We start from the raw sequence: 26,889 nt of genomic DNA on the forward strand, positions 1-26,889 counted from the left end.
CTTTTATCATAGGGAAAGCCATTACCATACAATTGGTGCTTTTGTTTTGAAAACAGGAAGTGAACCTACCCTCGTTGTAGCTAGCTTGAAACTGCCGTTTTGACAGGAAATGACGATCGGCGACGTCACGTTACGTTGCATCTTGGGTAGTTTGAGTATGAGTAGTAACCTCATGATGCATACCCAACATTTAGGGGAATCTAGTATGCATCTGGGAACTTCTCGCTTACTCAAACTCGCTTACTAACTCAAAAAGTTAGTAGGAGTAGTAGGAGAAGTATGCGGTTTCGAACACAGCCATGGACTACTTTTGCCCCCTGGACAATGATATGGTATGTTGTGATTCCATGTTATAGGGTCGCTTCAATTCAACCAGTTATATTATAAGGTGTTTCAAATTCGTGCTACAACATTTCCCCCCTTTGACTTTGAGCACCTGACCCCCCAAAGGTCTCTGCCCGGCCCTGCTTTTGAAACATTTCTGCTAAAGCTAAATTACATATTACAGAATAATACATCTTTAAAAGATTAAATGAAGAATTACACGAAGAGCTCATAGTACACAAACGGGACACTTGTGAGAACAGAGGCTGGGAGTTTCACATTGGAAGTGGTTGTCAGGACAGCGATGGGAGGCCTGAGGCCCAACAGCAGCTCGTTCCTGGAAGTAAACTCAAAAGGAACATGAGAACCAAACCCAAAGCAAATATGCAACACACACAGGAGGGTATTTCTGGCAAGGGGCCAGCGACGCTGTCCTTCTCTTTGATGTGATGAGGCTGAGTGGCACAATGAGGCAATTAAAGTAGAACGGGGGTTTCAGCGCAGAGACGTTCAAGTTCATCTGAAGCTTCTGAAAGAGCAAAAACTAAAGTGATTGTTCAGGCATCCTGTTTGTGTCGGGGGGAGGGGGGGCTATTGTTTAGAGCAGAAATGCACAGTGTGTTGCCAGAAAACGAGGAATAATCATCTTCTAGTGTTCAATGTGCTGGAGAAATCAAAGCGTACGATCCTCACAGAGAGTGGGCTCTCTCTGAAAGGGGAACTGCGGTATTTTCAACATTAAGCCTCTTTTCTGAGTCGTCTGCAATGTTTTAGAACCCCCCTCACCGCTTTTTTGATGTTTACTGCTGTCTCCGGTATTTGCCTAATTTTGATTCTTCTCAACCTGCTTCAGAAAGTCATGTGCATGTCCAAAAAGGTCCGTAAAAGCACCATAAACGTCCGTTTTCAAAATCATCAACTCACCGGAGTGGTTACTGGTGTGCACTGGTAATCCATATCAAACAATCGTGGCGAAAAGTTGCTTCTGTCGTGTTTTATTTGACATTTTGTACTGGATGTTCGTTGATATTACTCCGCCACCGCTAAGAAAATAGTGCGAGCATGAACGAGCTGCCAAATAAAACACGACAGAAGCAACTTTTCGCCACGAAATTTGATCTGGATTACCAGTGCACACCAGTAACCACTCCGGTGAGTTGATGATTTTGAAAACGGACGTTTATGGTGCTTTTACGGACCTTTTTGGACATGCGCATGACTTGCCGTTCTGAAGCAGGTTGAGAAGAATCAAAATTAGGCAAATACCGGAGACAGCAGTAAACATCAAAAAAGCAGTGAGGGGGGTTCTAAAACATCGCAGACGACTCAGAAAAGAGGCTTAATGTTGAAAATACCGCAGTTCCCCTTTAAGGTATCATCAGTTCCACTTATATTGAAATACTACTCACTTATTATCATAATCCATGGTATAGAATGTATTCTGGATTTTTAGCAAAAGTAATATCTATCCCGGCTGCCTCTTGTGTTGGGAGCATCCCTCGTGCACAGCCACAACAATTAGCGCTACGCGCTTGCAAAGCTCATTAAAACGGGTAAATTTCAGTTTTTTTTTTATTATGGATAGTAATTTAGAGCCCCCACAGGGGTCTCTAAATTAAACAAATTAACCTCGAATTTTTTATTTTTTTTTAAAGGTGCCACACTCAGTGGGGTCACATGGCACCGAAAGGATCGGATTATTGGCTAAATTACAATAAGAATGAGTTATTAAGGGTAATTCTCCTTGGATATATGGCGGTGAATGAATGGGATCAGAGGCACAAAGCGTGTCATACCCCGGTATTATAGGTGGCGCTGTACCCATTCCAGCTGTTGCTAATAGAGCCACTTCCTGTTGTACAATTTGGATTTTTTTCCAGGAGATAAGGGGCCTTACACTGGCTCCACACAGGCGATTCAGCAACTTGTGTTCATGTGGAACTTCCCATTAGTACAGACTCTACATTTCTTCTCAGCCATAATGAGTTTCCTATTGATACAACACTGAATAAAGAAATATTAAAGCCATAAATTAGACCAAAACAGCAAGAATATGTGGGTCAAAAGCTATAAACACAAAATGGAGGCATTATTTATATTTATAGACAAGCTTTTCTGAGCAAAAGGTTTGTTGTTGTTGTTCTGAATATGTGCTTATAACCACAAGGAGCTGGAGATTCTTGTCAGGGAGGGCAAAAAACTTTGCTTTGTTGCTTATTAATATTTATATATTTTTTCTAATTAATTTGGGAACACAGTAATGAACTCTTTTGACCACCAGGGGGGGCAATGCCCTCCCACAAACTGAACACAGGACAGTTTTATGTTGTGGAAACAGCAGAAAATAATCATTTCAGATGATAAACAGACGACAAAGAGCTCCATCAGATTCCATTCTCTTTATTCAGTGGAACCGCGGTGCGTTCAGGGACCTGAAGCAGCCCCCATTAGCTCCCTCAACAGGAACAACAGAGCTTTTTGGATGGGGGAAAAAAAAATATATATATATTATATATTAAACAGAACTTCAGGAGATGAACACTGTGCTGTTTTACCTTTAAACTTAAGTCAAGATTGTCATTTTTTTTCTCTAAATAAGCTCAGACACAAACTTAGCAAAAAAAAATAAATCAGACTGCAGCTTCGTCGTTGCTGTAGAGAAATAAAATGGAAATAAAATGGCCGCCCATGTTTGTATATTTGGATACGATTGAGCAAAAAACAGCCTTTAAATCCAAGTTAAAAAACTAAAAATTTGGCTCAGTTACAAACGGCAACTAATCATTTGGCAGCCGGAGGAAAAGAAAGCGAGACCGAACTCTATCAAAGCCACAAGTCGATAATACTTCTTCGTGTTTATGTGTGAATGAAGCAACCTCAGCATCTATCATTCAACCTAGCATCACAACAAGCTGCGAGGTGGGGGGGGGGCTATATTAGCATCTTATTAACAATTTAGTCCAGATAGTCGTCTAGATCAGTTTAAACTCTTAGTGATGAAGTTCTAGAGGAAAAAAAAAAAAAAAATCGAGTATTTTCACTGACGAGAGAGCAGAGAGGACAGAAAACACGGATAAAAGGAAAAAGAAAGAGTTTAAAGATGAGAACAACAAATATAAGTTAACAAACAATCACATTTCCAGTCGATGCTACTTTTTTTTTTTATGTAACTTTATGTGTTTATAGTTTTTTTTTATCATTTTGTGTTCAACAAATAGAATTAGTGTGAGAGGAGCAGCTTTTTTTTGGTATTTTTGAGTATTTTCTTTTTTTGGGCTCTGTTCTTCCAGCTGAAGGCGGTGATGGGAGCCGACCTCGGGCCGGCCGAACGGCTCGGGTTCGAGCTGCAACCAGAACCACCTCAACAGCTGGCAGCATCTGTAAAACCGCTTCAAAAGTATTGAGACACCGAGACAATTCGCTCCGTCAGAACTGACGGGCGACATTCTGCCGTGAAGCTGCCACTACATCATTTTTTGCGTTGCCTCGGCGTCGGATTGGCCATCTTTGATCTGCGGTGTTGAGGTGGTTTTGGTTAACTGCTTCCTGGTTGGTCTTCAGGACGAAGTGACCGGCCGCAGAGGCGGGCAGGGGGAGGAGCTTCCTTCCTGTCGGGACGCCATGTTGCAGACGGCGAGGCTTCCCCCTCCTCCCCCCCCGGCTGTTGGCATCTCCCCCGCTGCAGGTGGCGCCCCCTCCTGGATGGCAGTGCTGGGGTTGGCGACATCTTCGTTGTAGAGGCGTTTGATGCCGTCGTAGAAGTCGTCCACGTCCATCTGCTCCACCTGAACAGGCGAGAGGAGCTTAACTTTAGCCGCATTCGTACAGAGATGTTCTAAGAACGCAGTTCAAAGAACGCCGTTCTAGGAACGCAGTTCAAAGAACGCAGTTCAAAGAACACCGTTCTAGGAACGCAGTCCTAAGAACGCAGTTCTAGGAACGCAGTCCAAAGAACGCCGTTCTAGGAACGCAGTCCTAAGAACGCCGTTCTAGGAACGCAGTTCTAGGAACGCAGTTCAAGGAACGCAGTTCTAGGAACGCAGTTCAAGGAACGCAGTTCAAAGAACGCCGTTCTAGGAACGCAGTTCAAAGAACGCAGTTCTAGGAACGCAGTTCAAAGAACGCAGTTCAAAGAACGCCGTTCTAGGAACGCAGTTCAAGGAACGCAGTTCAAAGAACGCAGTTCTAGGAACGCAGTTCAAAGAACGCAGTTCTAGGAACGCAGTTCAAAGAACGCCGTTCTAGGAACGCAGTCCTAAGAACGCCGTTCTAAGAACGCCGTTCTAGGAACGCAGTTCTAGGAACGCAGTTCAAGGAACGCAGTTCTAGGAACGCAGTTCAAAGAACGCAGTTCAAAGAACGCAGTTCTAGGAACGCAGTTCAAAGAACGCCGTTCTAGGAACGCAGTTCAAGGAACGCAGTTCAAAGAACGCAGTTCTAGGAACGCAGTTCAAGGAACGCAGTTCAAAGAACGCCGTTCTAGGAACGCAGTTCAAGGAACGCAGTTCAAAGAACGCCGTTCTAGGAACGCAGTTCAAAGAACACCGTTCTAGGAACGCAGTCCTAGGAACGCAGTTCAAAGAGCGCAGTTCTAGGAACGCAGTTCAAAGAACGCCGTTCTAGGAACGCAGTTCAAAGAACGCAGTTCAAAGAACACCGTTCTAGGAACGCAGTCCTAAGAACGCAGTTCTAGGAACGCAGTTCAAAGAACGCAGTTCAAAGAACGCAGTTCTAGGAACGCAGTTCAAAGAACACCGTTCTAGGAACGCAGTCCTAAGAACGCAGTTCTAGGAACGCAGTTCAAAGAACGCAGTTCTAGGAACGCAGTTCAAAGAACACCGTTCTAGGAACGCAGTCCTAAGAACGCAGTTCTAGGAACGCAGTTCAAGGAACGCAGTTCTAGGAACGCAGTTCAAAGAACGCAGTTCTAGGAACGCAGTTCAAAGAACGCAGTTCTAGGAACGCAGTTCTAGGAACGCAGTTCAAAGAACGCAGTTCTAGGAACGCAGTTCAAAGAACGCAGTTCAAAGAACGCAGTTCTAGGAACGCAGTTCAAAGAACGCCGTTCTAGGAACGCAGTTCAAGGAACGCAGTTCAAAGAACGCAGTTCAAAGAACGCAGTTCTAGGAACGCAGTTCAAAGAACGCAGTTCTAGGAACGCAGTTCAAAGAACGCAGTTCAAGGAACGCAGTTCAAAGAACGCCGTTCTAGGAACGCAGTTCAAAGAACACCGTTCTAGGAACGCAGTCCTAAGAACGCAGTTCTAGGAACGCAGTTCAAAGAACGCAGTTCTAGGAACGCCGTTCTAGGAACGCAGTTCAAAGAACGCAGTTCAAAGAACACCGTTCTAGGAACGCAGTCCTAAGAACGCAGTTCTAGGAACGCAGTTCAAAGAACGCAGTTCTAGGAACGCAGTTCAAAGAACACCGTTCTAGGAACGCAGTCCTAAGAACGCAGTTCTAGGAACGCAGTTCAAAGAACGCAGTTCTAGGAACGCAGTTCAAAGAACACCGTTCTAGGAACGCAGTCCTAAGAACGCAGTTCTAGGAACGCAGTTCAAAGAACGCAGTTCTAGGAACGCAGTTCAAAGAACACCGTTCTAGGAACGCAGTTCAAAGAAAACCGTTCTAGGAACGCAGTCCTAAGAACGCAGTTCTAGGAACGCAGTTCAAAGAACGCCGTTCTAGGAACGCAGTTCAAAGAACGCAGTTCAAAGAACACCGTTCTAGGAACGCAGTCCTAAGAACGCAGTTCTAGGAACGCAGTTCTAGGAACGCAGTTCAAAGAACACCGTTCTAGGAACGCAGTTCAAAGAACGCCGTTCTAGGAACGCAGTTCAAAGAACGCAGTTCAAAGAACACCGTTCTAGGAACGCAGTCCTAAGAACGCAGTTCTAGGAACGCAGTTCAAAGAACACCGTTCTAGGAACGCAGTCCTAAGAACGCCGTTCTAGGAACGCAGTTCAAAGAACGCCGTTCTAGGAACGCCGTCCTAGGAAAGCAGTTCAAAGAACGCAATTCTAGGAACGCAGTTCAAAGAACGCCGTTCTAGGAACGCAGTTCAAAGAACGCCGTTCTAGGAACGCAGTTCAAAGAACGCCGTTCTAGGAACGCAGTTCAAAGAACGCCGTTCTAGGAACGCAGTTCAAAGAACGCCGTTCTAGGAACGCAGTCCTAAGAACGCCGTTCTAGGAACGCAGTTCAAAGAACGCCGTTCTAGGAACGCAGTTCAAAGAACGCCGTTCTAGGAACGCAGTTCAAAGAACGCCGTTCTAGGAACGCAGTTCAAAGAACGCCGTTCTAGGAACGCAGTTCAAAGAACGCCGTTCTAGGAACGCAGTTCAAAGAACGCAGTTCTAGGAACGCAGTCCTAAGAACGCAGTTCTAGGAACGCCGTCCTAGGAACGCAGTTCAAAGAATGCCGTTCTAGGAAAGCAGTTCAAAGAACGCCGTTCTAGGAACGCAGTCCTAAGAACGCCGTTCTAGGAACGCAGTTCAAAGAACGCCGTTCTAGGAACGCAGTTCAAAGAACGCCGTTTTAGGAACGCAGTCCTAAGAACGCCGTCCTAGGAAAGCAGTTCAAAGAACGCCGTCCTAGGAACGCAGTTCAAAGAACGCCGTTCTAGGAAAGCAGTTCAAAGAACGCCGTTTTAGGAACGCAGTCCTAAGAACGCCGTTCTAGGAACGCAGTTCAAAGAACGCCGTTCTAGGAACGCAGTTCAAAGAACGCCGTTCTAGGAACGCAGTTCAAAGAACGCCGTTCTAGGAACGCAGTTCAAAGAACGCCGTCCTAGGAAAGCAGTTCAAAGAACGCCGTCCTAGGAACGCAGTTCAAAGAACGCCGTTTTAGGAACGCAGTTCTAGGAACGCCGTTCTAGGAACGCAGTTCAAAGAACGCCGTTCTAGGAACGCAGTTCAAAGAACGCCGTTCTAGGAACGCAGTCCTAAGAACGCCGTTCTAGGAACGCAGTCCTAAGAACGCCGTTCTAGGAACGCAGTTCAAAGAACGCCGTTCTAGGAACGCAGTTCAAAGAACGCCGTTCTAGGAACGCAGTTCAAAGAACGCTGTTCTAGGAACGCCGTCCTAGGAAAGCAGTTCAAAGAACGCAGTTCTAGGAACGCAGTCCTAAGAACGCCGTTCTAGGAACGCCGTCCTAGGAACGCAGTTCAAAGAACGCCATTCTAGGAACGCAGTTCAAAGAACGCCGTTCTAGGAACGCAGTCCTAAGAACGCAGTCCTAAGAACGCCGTTCTAGGAACGCCGTTCTAGGAACGCAGTTCAAAGAACGCCGTTCTAGGAACGCAGTTCAAAGAACGCCGTTCTAGGAACGCCGTCCTAGGAAAGCAGTTCAAAGAACGCAGTTCTAGGAACGCAGTCCTAAGAACGCAGTTCTAGGAACGCCGTCCTAGGAACGCAGTTCAAAGAATGCCGTTCTAGGAAAGCAGTTCAAAGAACGCCGTTCTAGGAACGCAGTCCTAAGAACGCCGTTCTAGGAACGCAGTTCAAAGAACGCCGTTCTAGGAACGCAGTCCTAAGAACGCAGTCCTAAGAACGCCGTTCTAGGAACGCAGTTCAAAGAACGCCGTTCTAGGAACGCAGTCCTAAGAACGCAGTCCTAAGAACGCCGTTCTAGGAACGCAGTTCAAAGAACGCCGTTCTAGGAACGCAGTTCAAAGAACGCCGTTCTAGGAACGCCGTCCTAGGAACGCAGTCCAAAGAACACAGTTCTAGGAATGCGGCTCATGACTCGGGTCTGTTTGCGTGGCGGTGGAGCTCAGAGAGGCTCTTACCTTGCGCTTGGTGGAGGCCTTGCAGCGCAGCGTCACCTTGTGCAGCAGGTTCAGGCGGCCCAGGTGTTTCGGTGACAGAAGCAGAGCGGCGATTTTGCCGTCCGATGAGGAGGAGGAGGAGCTCCCATCCTCCCCACCAGCTGTTGTCTGTGGCAGGGTGGGTGTGAGCCAGTGGTCCCTGGAAGACTCAGCAGTGGAGGTGAAGGTCCCTGAGAAGAGTTCCACACACATACCTGATGTTACTCAGAGGTCTGGTGATGTTTCCACAGGTGGGTAGTAACGAGTTACATTTACTTGAGTAAGTTTTTGAAAAAATTGTTTTAAATCTCTATACTTTTTCCTTTTACTTGAGTAGATGTGTGCAGCAGAAGCTGTCCTCTTACTCCGCTACATTAGGCTACAATGAGCTGGTTACTTTTCTTCTTACCTCTTTGGTATTCTACGCCTCATTATTTTTATCCCCCCGCGTACGCCTCATTTTAATGTTTTATTCTGACAGAGAGAGAGACTTCCGCCAAAGGCTCTACCACCTGACTGTGTTCCACCAATCAGACGCAGCCGTGCAGTCTGGTCACGTGACCGTACTCGATCTCAGCGGCGGGACGGGTTAGCTTTAGCATTAGCAGTCGTAGCAAACAAACAAAGAAACGGATGAAAAATGTCAGAACCAACGGTGGGAAATGAAGACGCAGACGAGGCCTCATACTGAAAGCATGTTTACCTTACAAAGAGTGAGAAACAGCAGCTACATTATGTGTCTTCTGTGGCAACCAAAACAAACGCACATTTCAGCAGAAACTCAGCATCTAACTTGAGGAAACATGTAGCGCTAAGTTTCCTAAACTCGTTTTTCCCCCCATGGATAGGTGAATGTTTGTTTTTTAGGTTACATATGGGTTACACATGTTTTAAACATTTCCTAAGTCTCCTTTATTTTTTTATTGAAGTACTTGAATTTACCAGGATTATTTTAATTTAAGCTAGTTTGTAATTAACTAATTCATTTTAATTAATTTTATCAATTGGATGAACTCTTATTTGCCTAAAGATGATTATTTAGTATTTTTGTCTGTCTGATTGAATGCTTGTGTTAACAAATAAATCAGACGTTACTCAACAGTTACTCAGTACTTGAGTAGTTTTTTCACCGAGCACTTTTTTACTCTTACTCAAGTAATTATTTGGATGAATACTTTTTCCTTTTTTTTTTACATGTGAAGCCTACCCAGTGTGAATGAGGGCTCCTGGGCCGGAGGCTGCAGGGTGCTGTAGCCCTGCAGGGGGTGGTAGATGTAGACAGTGTTCGGAGGCAGGGAAGCTCTCGATGTGGACAGACTACGTGCCGCCAGCTCTCGACTGCGAATCAACTCAGAGCTGTCGATCTAAGAGAGACGAAGAAGAAGAAGAAGAAGAGAGAAGTTCAGTTCTGAGTGAAACACAAAGTCAGCTAAAGAGCAAACTGCTCGAGAGATTCATCGAAAAGGGGAAACTTATTTTAAAGTGGAATAAAAACTGTCAGTAGTTCCCCTCAGGCTGTTAGGCGCCCCCTACTGGCCTCTCTGACTTTGTTTCTGTTTCCTAATCCATTCTTTTCTTAAAACCAGTGATGCTCAGAGAGAAGAACGTCTTTCATTGGGGTGATAAACCACTCACACTAAACCTATATATCGTTCAAGCGTAATAAAAGGGCTCCAACTCCAGGGAAAAACCAGTGTGTCTACACAAAAAAGACAATTTAGCGAAGAAGCTATTTTAATTTGTACTTTTAGACACGTAGTAAAAATGTAACAACAGATAAAAACAGGTTGACGAGACATAAAACATCATTTTGAAACCAAACAGATCAGATGACAGCTGGTGTTCCAGTCTTTATCCAACTGGGATTAATTACTTTGTTTGCTTGATTATAGTTTTGCTTTCTATATTTTGACACAAACTTAAGGCATTTTTTCTCTTATGTTGCAATCTTTCTTTTTTCCTAAAGCTTGCTAAAAACTACTTATATTATCACACAGTTTTTGTGTTTATTTAAGAAATGTTTTTCCGGTCATTGCAGAGCAAATTAAAGCATGTGATGCTGTTCCAGTCACTTCCGTGGCCACAGGTGTGTGAATCCAAGCAGCTCGGCATGCAGACTGCTTCTACCAACATCTGAACCCTGACAGGACGCCAGCTGTGCAACGAGTCCAGCCGTGAAACTTCCTCGCTGCTAAATACTCCACAGTCAGCTGTCAGGGGTGTTATAACGGAGTGGAAGCGATGGGGAACGACAGCAGCTCAGCCAGGAAGTGGTCGGCCAGGTGAAATGACAGAGCGGGGTCAGAGGTCGCCGACTTTCTGCAGAGTCGGTCGCTGCAGACCTCCAACCTTCATGTTAGCTTCAGATTAGCTCAAGAACAGCGAATAGAGAGCTTCATGGAATGGGTTTCCATGGCAACTGCATCCAAGCCATACATCACCAAGTGCAATGCAAAGCGTCGGATGCAGCGGTGTAAAGCACGCCGCCGCTGGACTCTAGAGCAGCGGAGACGCCTTCTCTGGAGGGACCAATCAGGCTGATGGAGGAGTCTGGGTTTGGTGGTTGCCAAGGCAACAGTGCTTGTCTGACTGCATTTTGCCAAGTGTAAAGTTTGGTGGAGGGGGGGGTTTCATGGTGTGGGGTTGTTGTTCAGGAGCTGGGCTTGGCCCCTTAGTTCCAGGGAAAGGAACTCTGAATGCTTTAGCAGACCAAGAGATTTTGACCATTTCATGCAACCAACTTTGTGGAAACGGTTGGGGGGAAACAAGTTGGGGGAAACAAGTTGGGGGAAACGCTTTGGGGGAAACTGTTGGGGGGAAACAAGTTGGGGGAAACGGTTGGGGGGAAACGGTTGGGGGGGAAAGGGTTGGGGGGAAACAAGTTGGGGGAAACAAGTTGGGGGAAACGGTTGGGGGGAAACGGTTGGGGGGGAAAGGGTTTGGGGGAAACGGTTTGGGGGAAACGGTTGGGGGAAACGGTTGGGGGGAAACGGTTGGGGGGAAACGCTTTGGGGGAAACGGTTGGGGGGAAACGCTTTGGGGGAAACGCTTTGGGGGAAACGGTTGGGGGAAACGGTTGGGGGAAACGGTTGGGGGAAACGGTTGGGGGAAACGGTTGGGGGAAACGGTTGGGGGAAACGGTTGGGGGGAAACGCTTTTGGGGAAACGCTTTGGGGGGAAACTGTTGGGGGGAAACAAGTTGGGGGAAACGGTTTGGGGGAAAGGGTTGGGGGGAAACGGTTGGGGGGGGAAACGGTTTGGGGGAAACGGTTTGGGGGAAACGGTTGGGGGGAAACGGTTGGGGGGAAACGCTTTTGGGGAAACGCTTTTGGGGAAACGCTTTGGGGGGAAACGGTTGGGGGAAACGCTTTGGGGGAAACAGTTGGGGGAAACGGTTGGGGGGAAACGGTTGGGGGGAAACGGGTTGGGGGGAAACGGTTGGGGGGAAACGGTTGGGGGGAAACGGTTGGGGGGAAACGGTTGGGGGGAAACGGTTGGGGGAAACAGTTGGGGGAAACGGTTGGGGGGAAACGAGTTGGGGGGAAACGGTTGGGGGAAACGGTTGGGGGGAAACGGTTGGGGGAAACGGTTGGGGGGAACGGTTGGGGGGAAACGGTTGGGGGAAACGGTTGGGGGGAAACGGTTGGGGGGAAACGCTTTGGGGGAAACGGTTGGGGGGAAACGGTTGGGGGAAACGGTTGGGGGGAAACGCTTTGGGGGAAACAGTTGGGGGAAACGGTTGGGGGGAAACGAGTTGGGGGGAAACGGTTGGGGGAAACGGTTGGGGGGAAACGGTTGGGGGGAAACGCTTTGGGGGAAACGGTTGGGGGAAACGGTTGGGGGGAAACGCTTTGGGGGAAACGGTTGGGGGAAACGCTTTGGGGGAAACGGTTGGGGGGAAACGGTTTGAGGACGGCCCCTTCCTGTTTCAACACAAAGCAAGCTCCATAAAGACCTGGATGAGCCAGAAGAACCTGACCGGCCTGCACAGAACACCTTTGGGATGAATCAGAGCAGAGACTGTGAGCCAGGCCTTCTGTCCAACATCAGAGATGAGCTTCTGGTCAAAAAACTCCCATAAACACTCCTAAAGCTTGTGGAAAGTTTGGCCAGCAGAGTTGAAGCTGTTGTAGCTGCAAAGGGTGGGCCGACGTCATGTTAAACCATCTGGATTAAGAACGGGATGTTACTGAAGTTCATATGTGGGTAAAGAAAGATGAGAGAATACTTTGGTAATTGAGTGTAACTATTTTCAGCAGATAAACAGTAGATGAAAGTGACGTCTTTAAGAAATAGGAAGGAGGTAAAGATGGAAATAAATAAATTGGACAAAGCTGACGCACCATCTGAGAGCTGCATCCGTCACTGAATGCGTCACCAGGGCCGTGATGGCAACAAAACAAGGAAGTGAAAGTGAAACCCAGAGTTTATGGGGCCAATTCATGGTGTGTGATCAACACAACTCGTGATGAGACAAACCAACATGCTGTCCACGGTCCAAGTGGGTCATTAAGTACTAAACCGGGAGGCCCTGAGGAGATACGTACGATAATAAAGCAGCAGAATTCATGAGCTGTACTAAAAGCTGAGGATGTTAAAGGCAGACAGACCTGTGCCTTCCTCAGCAGGTCTATGGTCAGAGCCAGCCAGTCAGGGCAGCAGGTCTCCAGCTCCAGGGTGATGAGGGCCAAGGCCAGCATGGATCCTCTGAGCTGCAGAAACACGGGTACAGCACAGCTCAAACATGGCTTTATGTAGCCCGTTAGCCGTTAGCGAGGCAGAGTGCGTACCTGTGTGAGTGTGTGGTCAGCCAGGCAGTGGTACAGTCGCTGTGTGAGCAGGGCCAGGTGCTGGGAACGGTTCAGTCCCAGCACGGAGTCCAGAAACCCAGAGCGACAGGACAGCACCATGGCGTGGAACTGCGGGAGAGGCGGGAGGAGAGGTTGAGTTTGAGCCTGTTCGAGTAAAACGAGCCACAGGATGTTGAGCTGAGAGAACGAGCTTTATGCAGCAGGACCGGCGTTCCATATTTTGAACATACTGGCACCTAAAGGCTTAAAATTTGGGCAAAAAAGTTCAAATTGGCATGTAAAGGGTTAATTTTTTGAAAATAATTGAAGACTTGGTAGTTATGATCATGAACTCAAGTTGCTGAATCTCCTGTGTTTAAGGTCCCTTATCTCCTGAAAAAATCTAAATTTTAATCACACAGAAGCCTTGTTTTTGTCTAAGGAGATTAATCATTCAAGTTTCATTGTTTCATTATCAGTCCGAGATAATTCAGGGAATCACTCAGTGGGGTCACATGGCTCTGAAAGGATCAGATTATTGGCTAAATTACAATCAGACTGAGTTATTAAGTGCATGTAGACACCTTAATCTGACTAAGAACTGGATCGGATCGGATTCAGACCCCGAGATAACTGGGTTGAAAGTCACTCTAAACCTGCTTGTAGACGCTGAAGCTCGTGGTGAATCAGACTTTGCGTTCTGCGCATGCTCCAGATGTTTTCCCGGGGTCGTGACCCGGAAGTCAAAGGAGACGATATTCCTGTTGTTGTCGCCGTCAGAAAGAAACAAACAACGCGATGGAGAATGCTCCGTTGGGTATCGAGTTTGTGCAACAAGCAGCTCATCACAGACCAAATGTAGAGGGACGTAGCTTCATCTGGCTCTGCGTTCTCCATCTTTCTCCAATGCCTGAGTTTGTTGTTGTTGTTGGTGGTGAAGAGGTCAACAGGAAGTGGCTCTGTTAGCAACAGCTGGAATGGGTACAGCGCCACCTATCATACCGGGGTATGACACGCTTTGTGCCTCTGATCCCATTCATTCACCGCCATATATCCCAGGAGAATTACCCTTAATAACTCATTCTTATTGTAATTTAGCCAATAATCTGATCCTTTCAGGGCCATGTGACCCCACTGAGTGATTGTGTGTGTGTGTGTGTGTAATGCGTACAATGTGCAGGAAGTCCAGGGCTGTGGCAGTGTGCAGGTCCCAGTTCAGTTTGTCCAGGACAATCCTCTCCATCCTCAGGATCTCTGACGGGGAGCAGCCACAGTCGCTGGACTCAGCCAGCTCTTTCAGAGGCGGCACACACTGAAACACACACACAGTTACCTCACCGATGCTGAGCCGCACACATCATGCATTACCATCAATTAACTCTGAGGTTGCAGCTTAGTGGCTGCGTTCGAAACCGCATACTTCTCCTACTAACTTTCTGAGTTACTATGCGAGTTTGAGTTAGCGAGAAGTTCCCGGATGCATCCTAGATTCTCTGAAATGTTGGGTATGCATCATGAGGTTACTACTCATACTCAAACTACCCAAAATGCAACGTAACGTGACGTCGCCGATCGTCATTTCCTGTCAAAACGGCAGTTTCAAGCTAGCTACAACGAGGGTAGGTTCACTTCCTGTTTTCAAAACAAAAGCACCAATTGTATGGTAATGGCTTTCCCTATGATAAAAGGCAACGGGTATTTTATTTTGTGAAAATAACAGGAAGTGCGTTGCTCACTGCGGCTAGCTTTAGTAGCGCCGAATTCGTGGGAACAAAATTGTAAACAGCCGGTATTTTGTCAGGTTTTCAACACGTTGGGGATCTAAACGACTACTTTCTCACCTGAAAATGTTTCAAATGTTGCTAAAGTTTACAGAGTTTAGAGCTTAAGAGAAATCCGCTTCAGGCCGGCTGATTTCAGCTCAGACAGGAGCGAAATGCATTGTGGGTAAACGCTCTGCATACTGTCTGATCGATCAGTATGCAGTATGTAGTTTCGATTTCGAACACAGCCAAAGTCTTTCCTGTTGTTACGTGTGTGTGTGTGTGTGTGTGTGTGTGTGTGTTCACCTCATCCTCCTCGCAGGTTTTGGCAGCCAGGAAGAAGCAGGCGATGGAGATGCAGCGCAGGTATTTTGGACGGGCCTGCCAACAATCAATCAGTTAATCAATCAAATGTTAATTTTTTGCACTGAATTCAACCAGACATCAGCAGCTCTTTACAATCCGTGCAAAGCTTCACTTCACACATGCTGCCAACAGATCCCAGTTAAGGTGAGCTGCCCTTTAGACTCTCTCCTGTTCATTTGACTCAGATGCTGTAATCAAAACATTCAGGTGCTGTAGCTGGTTAATGTTTGGAAGAACACGGAATAGCACATTTATTTATCATTTATTATAAAAAGACTGATGAGCCGAGTTCCAGCCTCGTTTTGGTGCTGATGAAGGTAGTCCGGCTAGTTGGCTGGGGTTTATAAAATAAAGCGTTTTGCTTCTCAAAAACATATGCGTTCAACAGAGTAATACATATGCATCAGAAAATCGTTCTCCAGGAAAAAGTCAGACCTCACAATCGCTTGGCCCTATTATCTCTCCGGATAGCGCCATGTATAAAATATATTTATGTATCAAATATATTTTTATAATATTTTATAAAATATTATATTTTAATACATTAAAATATATTTTATAAAATATTATATATTTTATAAAAATATTATATTTTATAAGTTTATCAAATATATTATTTTAAAATATATTTATTCTAATAAAATATCATCATGATAAAAACAATTATTATTGTATTATTAAATAATAATTTTATATCATTTATTAAATTATAAAATATATTAAATAATAAATAAAAAATAAATAAACAATAAATAATTTATCAAATTCGTATCACTGCCTGCTGTGCAGACCGAGCAGTCCCCTGCTTCCGAGCAGCAAACAGCGTAACAGGCGCGGCTGTCGGCAGCAGGCAGTGATACGAAGGGAGAGAAAATAGGGCCAAGCGATTGTGAGGTCTGACTTTTTCCTGGAGAACCATTTTGTGATGCAAATGTATTACTCTGTTGAACGCATATTGTTTTGAGAAGCAAAACGCTTTATTTTTTAAACCCCAGCCAACTAGCCGGACTACCTTCATCAACACCAAAACGAGGCTGGAACTCTGCTCACAGGACGCAGCAGGGGGTAAGAAGATGTTCAGAAATGATGTTGCTGATATGGGATGTTACACAGCTTCATGTCAAAAGAGGCGAACTGTCCCTTTAAGAGCATCTTCCTCGGTCTGAGAACAGGATCTTCCCGTCTGTGTGGGGGAACGTGAACAAGACGTTCTGCTCTGACTGAGAAACGCAGGCTGCAAGTATGCAAAGCCTACATATTTGTCTCATTGAGTATCAACTGCCTAAGAAGTACCATTTCAGCCAGATATAGGGACTTGTTTTAATACAATACATCTTGAATATCTTGTTAAGTGAAAAAGTCTTGAAAACATCTTGTTTCGAGTCATATTTCACATGAAACAAGCTATTTTTTTTCATTTGAAGAGGTTTTTAAGCTAATTTCAAGATCACTTTTATCTCAAAAGTCCCAAATATCACATTTTATTTCAAGAAATCTTGACAAGCCGATTTTCACTTTAATTCGATTGCTTTTGGACTCATTTCTCCTAATTTGCTCCTAACCAGTAAAGCCGGTCCTGTTGGTGTACCTTGATGGGAGCGAGGAAGCGGTCCAGAATGCTAACGGCTAACACCAGGGTCTCTGGGTAGAGCTGCAGCCTGCGGTGGAGCTCCGTCAGCCAGCGCACGGCCTCGTCCCGCTGGGCCGGGGAGACGTCTGTATCCTGCAGCAGCAGAAGAAGAAGAAGAAGAAGAAAACGGTATTATTGTTGTTAAAGGTTTATTTATTTTGCCACTTATTCGTTTATAGTTTTATAGTTTTAAGGACGTGTTATTAGTTGTTTATCTACATTAACCCTAATAGGGGACATTTTTCTCCACTTGGGCTGTACTTTCTACTCTAATTTCACACTGAAAATAGTGATACTCATCATATTTGGTCCAGTTGTGCATTTTTGACTATTTTTTCAAATTTCAAACACACATCATATACAATGCAATTTTTCCATTGTGTAGAAAAAAAACTTCTTAATTTCTGAAAAGGGACATTTTTGTCCCCTTTTAAAACGATCCCCAAAATATCATGTTAATATTTTTTTCCACTTTTTTTCACAAATCTTTTATTCCACTTCAGTTCTGATCATAACCACCAAGTTTTCAATTATTTTAAAAAAATTAACCCTTTAGATGCCAATTTGAACTTTTTAGTCCAAATTTTAAGCCTTTAGGTGCCAATATTTTCAAAATATGGAATGCAAAGTGGAATTATTGAGTAGGGATAATTATGGTCTGGGATATGTCAATGATTAGCAACAACATTGATTTTTAGGGATTTTTTATTTTTTTGTTATGCCTGATTTAATAAAAAATAAAAAACTCCTTAATTTCTGAAAAGGGACATTTTTGTCCCCTTCTAAAATGATCCCCAAAATACCATATGTTAATATTTTTTTCCACTTTTTTTTCATAAATCTTTTCTTCCACTTCAGTTCTGATCATAACCATCAATTATTTAAAAAAAATTAACCCTTTAAATACTAGTGTATATGAGGTAAACACCAATTTCTGTGAAAACACACAAAAATTGCTGTATTTTCAATGTATGTAGTGCAAAGTGAAATATTCTATGGGGGATTATCAGGTCTGGGATATTTCATTGCTGAGCTACAACATCAGTTTTTACAGCTTTTTAGTTTTTCTAAAATGGCAGATTACAGAAACGGCTCCCATAGACATCCATTATAATGAATACAGCTTTACAAAAATGTCCCTTTTTCAGAAATTAAGTTTTTTTTTTTTTTTTTTTTTTTAAAATCAGACAGCAAAAAAATTAAAAATCCCTAAGAAAAAAAAAAAATCAATGTTGTTGCTGATCATTGACATATCCCAGACCATAATTATCCCCGCTCAACAATTCCACTTTGCATTCTATATATTGAAAATATAGCAGTTTTTTTTTTACATCATATAAACCAGTATTTAAAGGGTTTAATTTGTGAAAATAATTGAAAACTTGGTAGTTATGATCAGAACTGAAGTGGAATAAAGGATCTATGAAAAAAAAGCAGAAAAAAATATTAACATATGATATTTTTAGGTTATTTTAAAAAGGGGACAAAAATGTTTCCCCTTTCAGAAATTAAGTTGTTTTTAAATCAGGTATGAGGGTTAATCTTCCTCCCAGTTTGCACCAGTGGGACAAAAGGCACAAAGCTCCATCATCGGCTGAGCAAAGTAAGACTTCTTTCAGTTCTCCTTCCAGGAATGCGTGGCGTTCAGAGCGGCACGCTTTTTAAAGAGTTCGCTGCATACCACAGGCCGTCCCTGATCGTGTATCTCGGCTTTCTCAGAGCCTTTCATCCAGATATGGGCAAGGCCTCCATTTGGTCCCCTCGGTGAGTTCAGAAACTCAAAATGTTCCTTCCAACGTACAGCGACACCCGGAATGTGCCGGCAGCACAAAGGGTCAAAGTTTAAACGCCGCCTAATACTGTAGAACTCCGACTGGTTCGTTTAAAAAATATACTAAGAAAACAAACACGAGTTTATTTTGGTGCCGATGCCAAACTTAGACGGTCAAATTCTTAAACGAAGTTCAGCTTCTCGTTTCTTTCCTGTAAATGTGGAGCGATGCAGGATTCCTCTGAGCTGAACCGGTCTGACGGGACCTCTTTTAGCCCGTTGCCAAAAATAAATAAATATTACGGCTGGGCAAGTTAACTCGTTGTTATCGCGCATTAACGCAGGTTTTATTATTTATTTATTATTTAAAAGTCTGTTGCTCACAGGCTTTTATTTGGGGTCCTAGCAGCGAAGCTGCAGGAACCCATTGTGTTAGTAGCTTTTCCTATTATTATTCATCCGTTTCCGCTGCAATTGAAGTCTATGGCAGCCCCATGAACGCTATGGTAAAAAGTTGTGAAATTTGGCACACGTAATCAGCCAAGTGCCAAATTAAAACTCAAGAATTTTCATGCCCCAAGAGCTTACTCTCTAGCGCCACCAACACGTCAAAGTTCAAAGTGCATTCAGCCTAATAACTTTTGACTACTTGGTCCAAATTTCACAAATGAGGCATCGTTGGAATCCTTGGATCATGACGAGTCCAATACTTAGATTTTCCGCCATTTTGAATTTAATCAAAAACCTTAAAAAAGCATTTCAGGTCACACAGATTGTCAAATTTTCACGAAACTTGGCACATAGACTCCTAAGACCAAAAGTTATCATGTGGAATTTTTAAATCAGGCTTCCGTTTTTCCATAAAAGCCAATCAAACTCGAGGTTGACGCCGCCAAACCAGAAGTGAGGCCATATCTTGGCAACCATTTGACGGTATGAAGTCAATCTTATAACACAGACTCATGACCAGGACGGTAAATGGTCAACGAAGTTTGGTGACGTTTGGCCAATAGGTGGCGCTATATGTAGCAAAAATGCATTCTTGCTCATATCTTTGGACCCCTTGGTCCAAATGTCACAAATGAGGTACCAGTGGAATCCCTGGATGCGGACGAGGTCAAAGCACTTAATGACGTCATCAGCGCCATCTTGGATTTTCTGCCATTTTGAATTTAATTGAAAACCTTAAAAAAGCATTTCAGGCCACAAGCCTTGCCTATTGTGCCATTCTGCTAGGACCCCCACATCGCTGCTTGCAGCTATATTTATTGTAAAAGTGTTGCTCACAGGCTTTTATTCTGTAAAAGTCTGCTGCTCACAGGCTTTTATTCTGTAAAAGTCTGTTGCTGTGGAACAGGAAAAGAAAGTAATCAGGGAAATCATGTGATTAATTAGATTCAACATTTTAATCGTTGCCCAGCCCTAATAAATAAATAAATAAATAAATAAATAAATGAAATAGCAGGCACCTCTTTGCCACAAAAACAGAAACGTTCTTCATGTGGAATGCGTTAAAAGAGTTTGTACTCAGTGAAAGCTCTTCCTCTTTGTTGTGAACACAGAATTACTGAGAGCCAAAAACAGAAAGGCACGAACATTTGGACACGAGCTGAGAGTGGATATTACCTGCCAACACTGCAGTTTTTAATCACCTTATGTGACAAACTGTCCTTCTTATCTCTTCCACCAATGTTCCATGTCTGCAAACAGGGAGAAACTAACAGAAATGTCACGACTGCCTCGGAGCAATCATTTACTCCCCGTTATAAGCAGAGGCGGGTAGTAACGAGTTACATTTACTCGAGTAAGGTTTAAAAAAAAATGGAGTAGTTTTAAATCTCTATACTTTTTACTTTTACGGTGGGAAATGAAGACGCAGACGAGGCCTCATACTGAAAGCATGTTTACCTTACAAAGAGTGAGAAACAGCAGCTACATTATGTGTCTTCTGTGTCAACCAAAACAAACGCACATTTCAGCAGAAACACCTGGATAGGTGAATGTTTGTTTTTTAGGTTACATATGGGTTCTAGTACAACAAAAAGTGGTCCCATTACTTTTCATATGTGGGTTAAATGGCATCTCCAGCTCAAACTTAATTTGATGATCTGAATATACTGTAATGCTATAATTATTTAAATGTTTCTGTGGGTAGGGCAATTTTTATTTATTTATTTATTTATTTTTAAAGTTAATTCACATACGTAGATTTATGGTTAGCGGTAGATGATGTTATTTTAGTTTATTTTATTTAGTTATTATTATTATTATTATTAATAATTTTTTAAATATTTTTTTATTTACTCTTCCTTTTTAATAAGTAATTTTCTTTCTATTAAGTAATCTTAAATATCGTATTGGCACATGCTATGTTGTGTATTCTTTCTTATGGAAAACTAATAAAGTACAAGTCATAAAAAAAAAGGTTATATATGGGTTCCATATATTTTAAACATTTCCTAAGTCTCTTTTATTTTTTATTGAAGTGCTTGAATTTACCTGGATTATTTTAATTTAAGCTATTTTTTAATTAATTAATTTTAATTCTTTTTATCAATTGGATGAACTCTAATCTGCCTAAAGATGATTATTTAGTATTTTTGTCTGTCTGATTGAACGCTTGTGTTAACAAATAAATCAGACGTTACTCAACAGTTACTCAGTACTTGAGTAGTTTTTTCACTAGGTAATTATTTGGATGACTACTTTTTACTTTTACTCGAGTACAGTTTTTGGCTTCTCTACCCACCTCTGGTTATAAATCACTTTGGCAGCAACTGAATGCAGTTTATCAGGATGACTTTAAACATTCAAGTTTAACCCGAACAGTTTGACACCGAGGCCTCACAGCTGACGCCTGACATGCACTCGCTGCTCTGCATGTAAACACGGGCCGCAGAAACATGCCAGTCATTCGATGTATGCCATGTTATGTTACCATGACTATCCCTGCTCTGCTCTCTGGTTTCGGCAGACAATGGGCTCCATTTACTTCTTTGCAGCAGGGAAACAGAGGCTGAAACCATGACACGAGGAAGAACAACTACACCCCGAAAGGCAGATAAACGGATCCACTCTGATGCGTTTCACAGGGCGATCAGCGACCAGAAAGACGCCAAACTGAGGAAACATTCCAACATTTAGTGATAAACTAAAACAAAAAAGGATACATTACAAATATCTGACAGAAATAAATCAAACTGAGCTGACAGTAAGGCTCAGTTGAACTTTGGCTCCTGAAAACAAACAAAGTCAGAGGGCTGACCTATTCTGAATCGATGGAAGTAGAACATCTGATAAGAGGAAGCTTTAAAAACCCTTCACAGTTATCCTACTGAGTCAGGCATGCCTGTGCATGGGTGCGTCCAGCTGAAGGTGGGATTAAACAACACCTGTGTGGGTGAGACCAGCTGTAAGCGGTGACGTCTGAGCAGTGACTCACCGTCATGTCTGAGCACAACACGCTGCAGGTTGAATTTCTGGCTTTGTTGACGCCACGAGTCGATCAACAGAAACCTAATGAGCTCTTTGGAATTCGAGTTTTACCTTTGAATAACCAAACATTCAGCAGAACTTGGCACTAGCTCACACTGAAAGTGATACCGAAACAGTTACAGTCGCGTGTACGCCTCAGCTCACATTTTACACAACAGCTGATGGGCCAGTAGTCCTCTGGAGTCTCATCTTAAAGGGATAGTTCGCCTCTTTTGACATGAAGCTGTATGACATCCCATATCAGCAACATCGTTTATGAACATTTTCTTACCCCCTGCTGCGTCCTGTGAGCAGAGTTCCCAGCTCCTTACGCACTTATTTGTTTCCTAAAATGTCTTTTTTCCCCATTTGTCTCGGTACCCAACTCACCACACTTACTCTAGCACTAGTTATGCTCTTAGCTGTTCGGTTTTGGAAGGAAATGCACTTATGATTTCTTGTGACCTGAAGTTCTTTTGCCTACCGATGTGGAACACACTTATTTCAGCCTCGTTTTGGTGTTGATGAAGGTAGTCCGGCTAGTTGGCTGGGGTTTAAAAAATAAAGCGTTTAGCTTCTCAAAACAATATGCGTTCAAAAGAGTAATAATCACAAAATGGTTCTCCAGGAAAAAGTCAGACCTCACAATTGCTTGGCCCTATTTTCTCTCTGGCTAGCGCCATGTATAAAATATATTTTATAAAAATATTATATTTTTATAATATTTTATAAAATATTATAATATATTATATTTTATAAAATATTATAATATATTATATTTTATAAAATATTAATTTTATAATAATTTTATATCTATTAAATTATAAAAATGTAATAAATAATTTATTAAATTCGTATCACTGCCTGCTGTGTGGACCGTGCAGTCCTGTTGGCAGCAGGCAGTGATACGAAGGGAGAGAAAATAGGGCCAAGAGATTGTGAGGTCTGACTTTTTTTTTTGCAGGTCGCTTACACGAGTAAAAATGTTTTATATTGTCTGCATTTACCAATGTTGAGCAAAAGTCTTCTCGTTTCTTTGGATTTTGCTTCCAGCGAGGTTTTTGTTATCTTATAAAGCGACCTTGAGCGATAGCTCTCTGAAGGTCTTTGGACGTTTTGTTTGGACATCAGCACCGAATCCAAGGGACGAAACAGTGTTGCGTCTACACATAACAGAGAATTTTACACTTTAAGTTGTATTTTTAGATACTTCTGTGTCGTTTGTTCCCATTTCTTTAGCTGCATCTGTGAAAAACAGCTTCATAGTTTCAACTTTGTTGAATATTTACGTTAAAACTGTTTTCAGTTACCAAAAGAGTCAAATTAATATATGAAATTCAGTTTAAAAAAAATCCTAATTCCAAAAAAATTAACGTTATCACGTCTAAAAGTAGAAAAAAAACAGACAATAAGAATTATATTTTGTTCAACATCAAGAAAAAGTAAATAAGATTCAATTTAAAGCTTTAAAAAAAGGAATATAAGATAAAATCGAATGACTAATTATGGAACCAAAAATTCAACTTCCAAAAATTCAGTGGAAAAAGAACCAGACTCAACATGTTGAATTTTTTTATACTGATTTTTCTTTTTAGAAATTGATTTTTTTTTTTTTTTACACTGTTGGGTTTTTCAAATTCAAAGTCTGATTTTGATGCTGTAAAAATTAAACATTAGAATTTTCAAACTCTGATGGCACAGAAAAACTTCCATACTTTATACTTGTGATTAAACGACGATTAAAACAGGAACTGTTTATGAGTACACGCCTGAAAGAGACGGGTTAAACTGGGACTGAAGATCAGCTCCTGTTAGGACTTCAGCTGTAAAGGTTCAGTACGTGAAGGTGGATCTTTACCTGTGAGGAGGGCTTCTTTGGCACGTAGACCTTCCACATCTTGGCTTCCCTAGAGGCGGCCTTTTCCAGAAGAAAACACAACCTCTGGTGTCCCCAGGGTTCGGTGAACTTCATCGTGTCCTCCCCTGGTCGAGCCTACCTCCCCACTGGATACAGCTACCTGTGAGGCCAGCACATCACATCCTCAGACTCATTAAACACAGGTGAGGGCAATTTGCACGGCTTATATGACCAAAGAAAAGAGATTTTTTTTTTGTTTATAGTAAACTATATCTCTGGACTAAACAGGACATCAGAATCAGAATGCCTTTATTGTCATTATACGTGGTACAACGAAATTTAAAGCCACCAAAAACAGTGCAAAGAGTGCGAATATATAAAAAAAATATAAAAAATATATAAAAAGTAATGTAAAAAAGGGAAGGATGTAAGATGCACAGTTTTTTTTACGGTAATAAAATAAATAAAATCAAATATGGTGTTAGTAGGTTCAAGTATGTGGATATATTGCACACAACAGAGTTTGGACATAATTTTTGAATATTGCACAAGAATAGGGATTAAAGATGTTACTACTAAAGATAGAAACTTGGTCTTTAAATATTAAAGAGCCTTTTTCAATCTTAACACTTCCAAATGGACAAAAATGAAAGTACTGGCTGGTTGCAATGCTAAAAATGAACAAAACCATAAAGGTGTCATGTGTTTTTTGTGAGGTTTTATGAGTGTAAACAGTCACTGTTTATTTACTGACAAAGTGAAAGCGAACCAACATCTCCCTTCAAGGAAACTACCTTAAACATTTCAGGGGAAGTCCCAGTTTTACCGGGAACTTTGCGGTCCTTTAAAGTCAAGTGTATGGGAGTTTTTCTGTGCCATCAGGGTTTGAATACGAATTTCTAATAATGAAATTCTACAGCATCAAAATCTGAGTTTTGAATTTGAAAAACCAACAGTGTAAAAAAAATAAAAAATTTCTAAAAACAAAAATTCAGTGAAAAAAAAATTCAATGGATGATGAGTCTGGTTCTTTTTCCATTGAATTTTGTTAAGTAGAATTTTTTTCCATTTAATATTTTTAAGTTGAATTTTTTTTTAAATTTTTTTTTTTAAAGTTGATTTTTTTTTCACTGAATTTTTTTTAATGTTGAATTTTTTTTACACCAATTTTTGTTTTTAGAAATAGATTTTTTTTTTACACTGTTGGTTTTTCAAATTCAAAGTCTGATTTTGTTGCTGTAAAAATTAAATATTAGAAATTCGTATTCAAACTCTGATGGCACAGACAAACTTCCATAGATTACAAGTGTATTACAAATGGTGTTATGAAAATGGACCCGGCTAATCTCTGGAACGGGGATAATTTGCAAACCGAGCGTCCCCTTCAGATTCGGACGCTATGGTCAAACCTAGACTTTTACTCGAAAACAGTTATTAAAAACGTAGCTAACCACTCTCTGTTGTCGTTAAATAAAGAATGGGGACCGTAGTGTTTATTAATACCAGGCTAAATACCCCACAGGGGCATTTAAACGGCTGACTCGGATGCTGTAAGTAGACGGAGCCCGGAGTCTTACCTCCCCTGCACAGTTGGGTTTCATCCGGTCGACTCAATTCAAGGAAAAAGAAAAGGGGGTTGAATTGAGTACCCGCTCTCCCGGTTTAGTCGTCCATTGTGGCTTCCATGGTGCAAGATTTGTTAGGGAGAAAGGGGATTATCATAAAAATATACAAAAATAAAAGAACGGAAGATAGACAGATCCGTCTACTTCCGAGGAGGGGCCCTGGGGAAGAGAGGAAACAGTCCCCGCCCACCTCCGCGCAGAACGGGAGTCCAAAACAATCGGTCATACCCATAACATCGCATATTATGATGTTTTTTTTATTTATGATGTTTTTTTATTATGATGTTTTTATTTTTGGAAACATTAAAGAAGAACAAAAACAACGTAAAATGTATCGGCATTTATTCACATTTATCCCACAGACGTATACAAGTGCAGTAATCGGTAAACATTCTTTTAAGCAGGCTACTAAATAAAATAAAAAGTATGTGGAGATAGAGACAAATTACGCTTAATGTAGAGCTCTCTTTCTCTATTTCGTTTATTTTATTGGCGGTTGGCAAACAACTTAAAGAAGCATTACCGCCACCAACTGGTAAGGAGTGTGGATCACATATATATATATATATATATATATATATATATATATATATATATATATATATATATATATATATATATATATATATATATATATATATATATATATATTATATATATATATATATATTATATATATATATATATATATATATATATATATATATATATATATAATATATATATATATATATATAATATTTTATATATATATATATATATATATTATATTTTATATATATATGAATATATTTTATATCTATAAAATATATTGTATTTATAAATATTTTATATATATTTTATAGATATAATATATACACCCATACACTGTTTTAAATAATAAAAAATAACCTGATATATCCAATTTCATTTTCATCCTACTAAGATTTCTAATTAAATTATTTCTCTGAGCCTGATAATTCCTACAATATAAAATAACATGTTCAATTGTCTCATCTTCCCCACTTAACGTAGAGCTTGTTGAGGACTAGATATGAGACTGTCAAAAAGCACTACGTAATGTCTAGAATGCGTCACGATTCTGTGTATTCACGGGCCAATCAACGCATTCCATTTTGGGCGGACTATTTGAACGTGGCTGAATGCGGCCTGCTGATAGGCTAATACAAACGTCAGTTAATCGGGGGGCTTGTCTCATGTAACCTACATTCCGTATTTTCATTACGCCGACAACCATCGTCGAGTTTAGGCTCGATGGTCAATCTAAGGTCTTAGCGTCGATAGTATTGTTAGAAATAAAGTTTTTTTTAAAAAGACACCGAAACGTTATTTGAAAAGCTTTAATTCGGACCGTTAAACCCGATAGCAGGCGATGGCTTCTACTTGGACCCGAGCCTGTGATTGGTTGCTAGGACCCGAGCCTTTGATTGGTTGCTAGGATCCGAGTCTGTGATTGGTTGCCACGGTCTGACGCCGAAAT

The 26,889-nt window shown here is 41.9% G+C and overlaps 1 protein-coding gene across 1 annotated transcript; it reads right to left on the minus strand.

The window, feature by feature from the left end:
- Window positions 1-2,708: 2,708 nt before the first annotated feature.
- ccni (cyclin I) lies at window positions 2,709-25,593 on the minus strand. Its single transcript, XM_075455102.1, has 10 exons — window positions 25,362-25,593; window positions 23,785-23,944; window positions 16,640-16,774; window positions 14,992-15,066; window positions 14,094-14,234; window positions 12,923-13,051; window positions 12,743-12,844; window positions 9,340-9,496; window positions 8,115-8,323; window positions 2,709-4,109 (listed from the first exon to the last, which is right to left on the minus strand). The coding sequence occupies exons 2-10, from the start codon at window positions 23,896-23,898 to the stop codon at window positions 3,882-3,884; spliced, it is 1,290 nt and encodes a 429-aa protein (XP_075311217.1). The 5' UTR covers window positions 23,899-23,944; window positions 25,362-25,593; the 3' UTR covers window positions 2,709-3,881.
- Between the last annotated feature and the right edge of the window lie 1,296 nt (window positions 25,594-26,889).

Source organism: Odontesthes bonariensis, chromosome 22, assembly GCF_027942865.1.
Source record: "Odontesthes bonariensis isolate fOdoBon6 chromosome 22, fOdoBon6.hap1, whole genome shotgun sequence".
Taxonomy (NCBI): domain Eukaryota; kingdom Metazoa; phylum Chordata; class Actinopteri; order Atheriniformes; family Atherinopsidae; genus Odontesthes; species Odontesthes bonariensis.

Excerpts from the sequence above, each read along its gene's own strand:
- ccni (XM_075455102.1), bottom strand. The coding sequence starts at position 23,898 with ATGAAGTTCACCGAACCCTGGGGACACCAGAGGTTGTGTTTTCTTCTG. Across the intron at positions 16,775-23,784 it reads CAAAGAAGCCCTCCTCACAG|GATACAGACGTCTCCCCGGC; the intron begins GTAAAGATCCAC and ends CTGCTGCTGCAG. Across the intron at positions 12,845-12,922 it reads CTGACCACACACTCACACAG|CTCAGAGGATCCATGCTGGC; the intron begins GTACGCACTCTG and ends GTGTTTCTGCAG.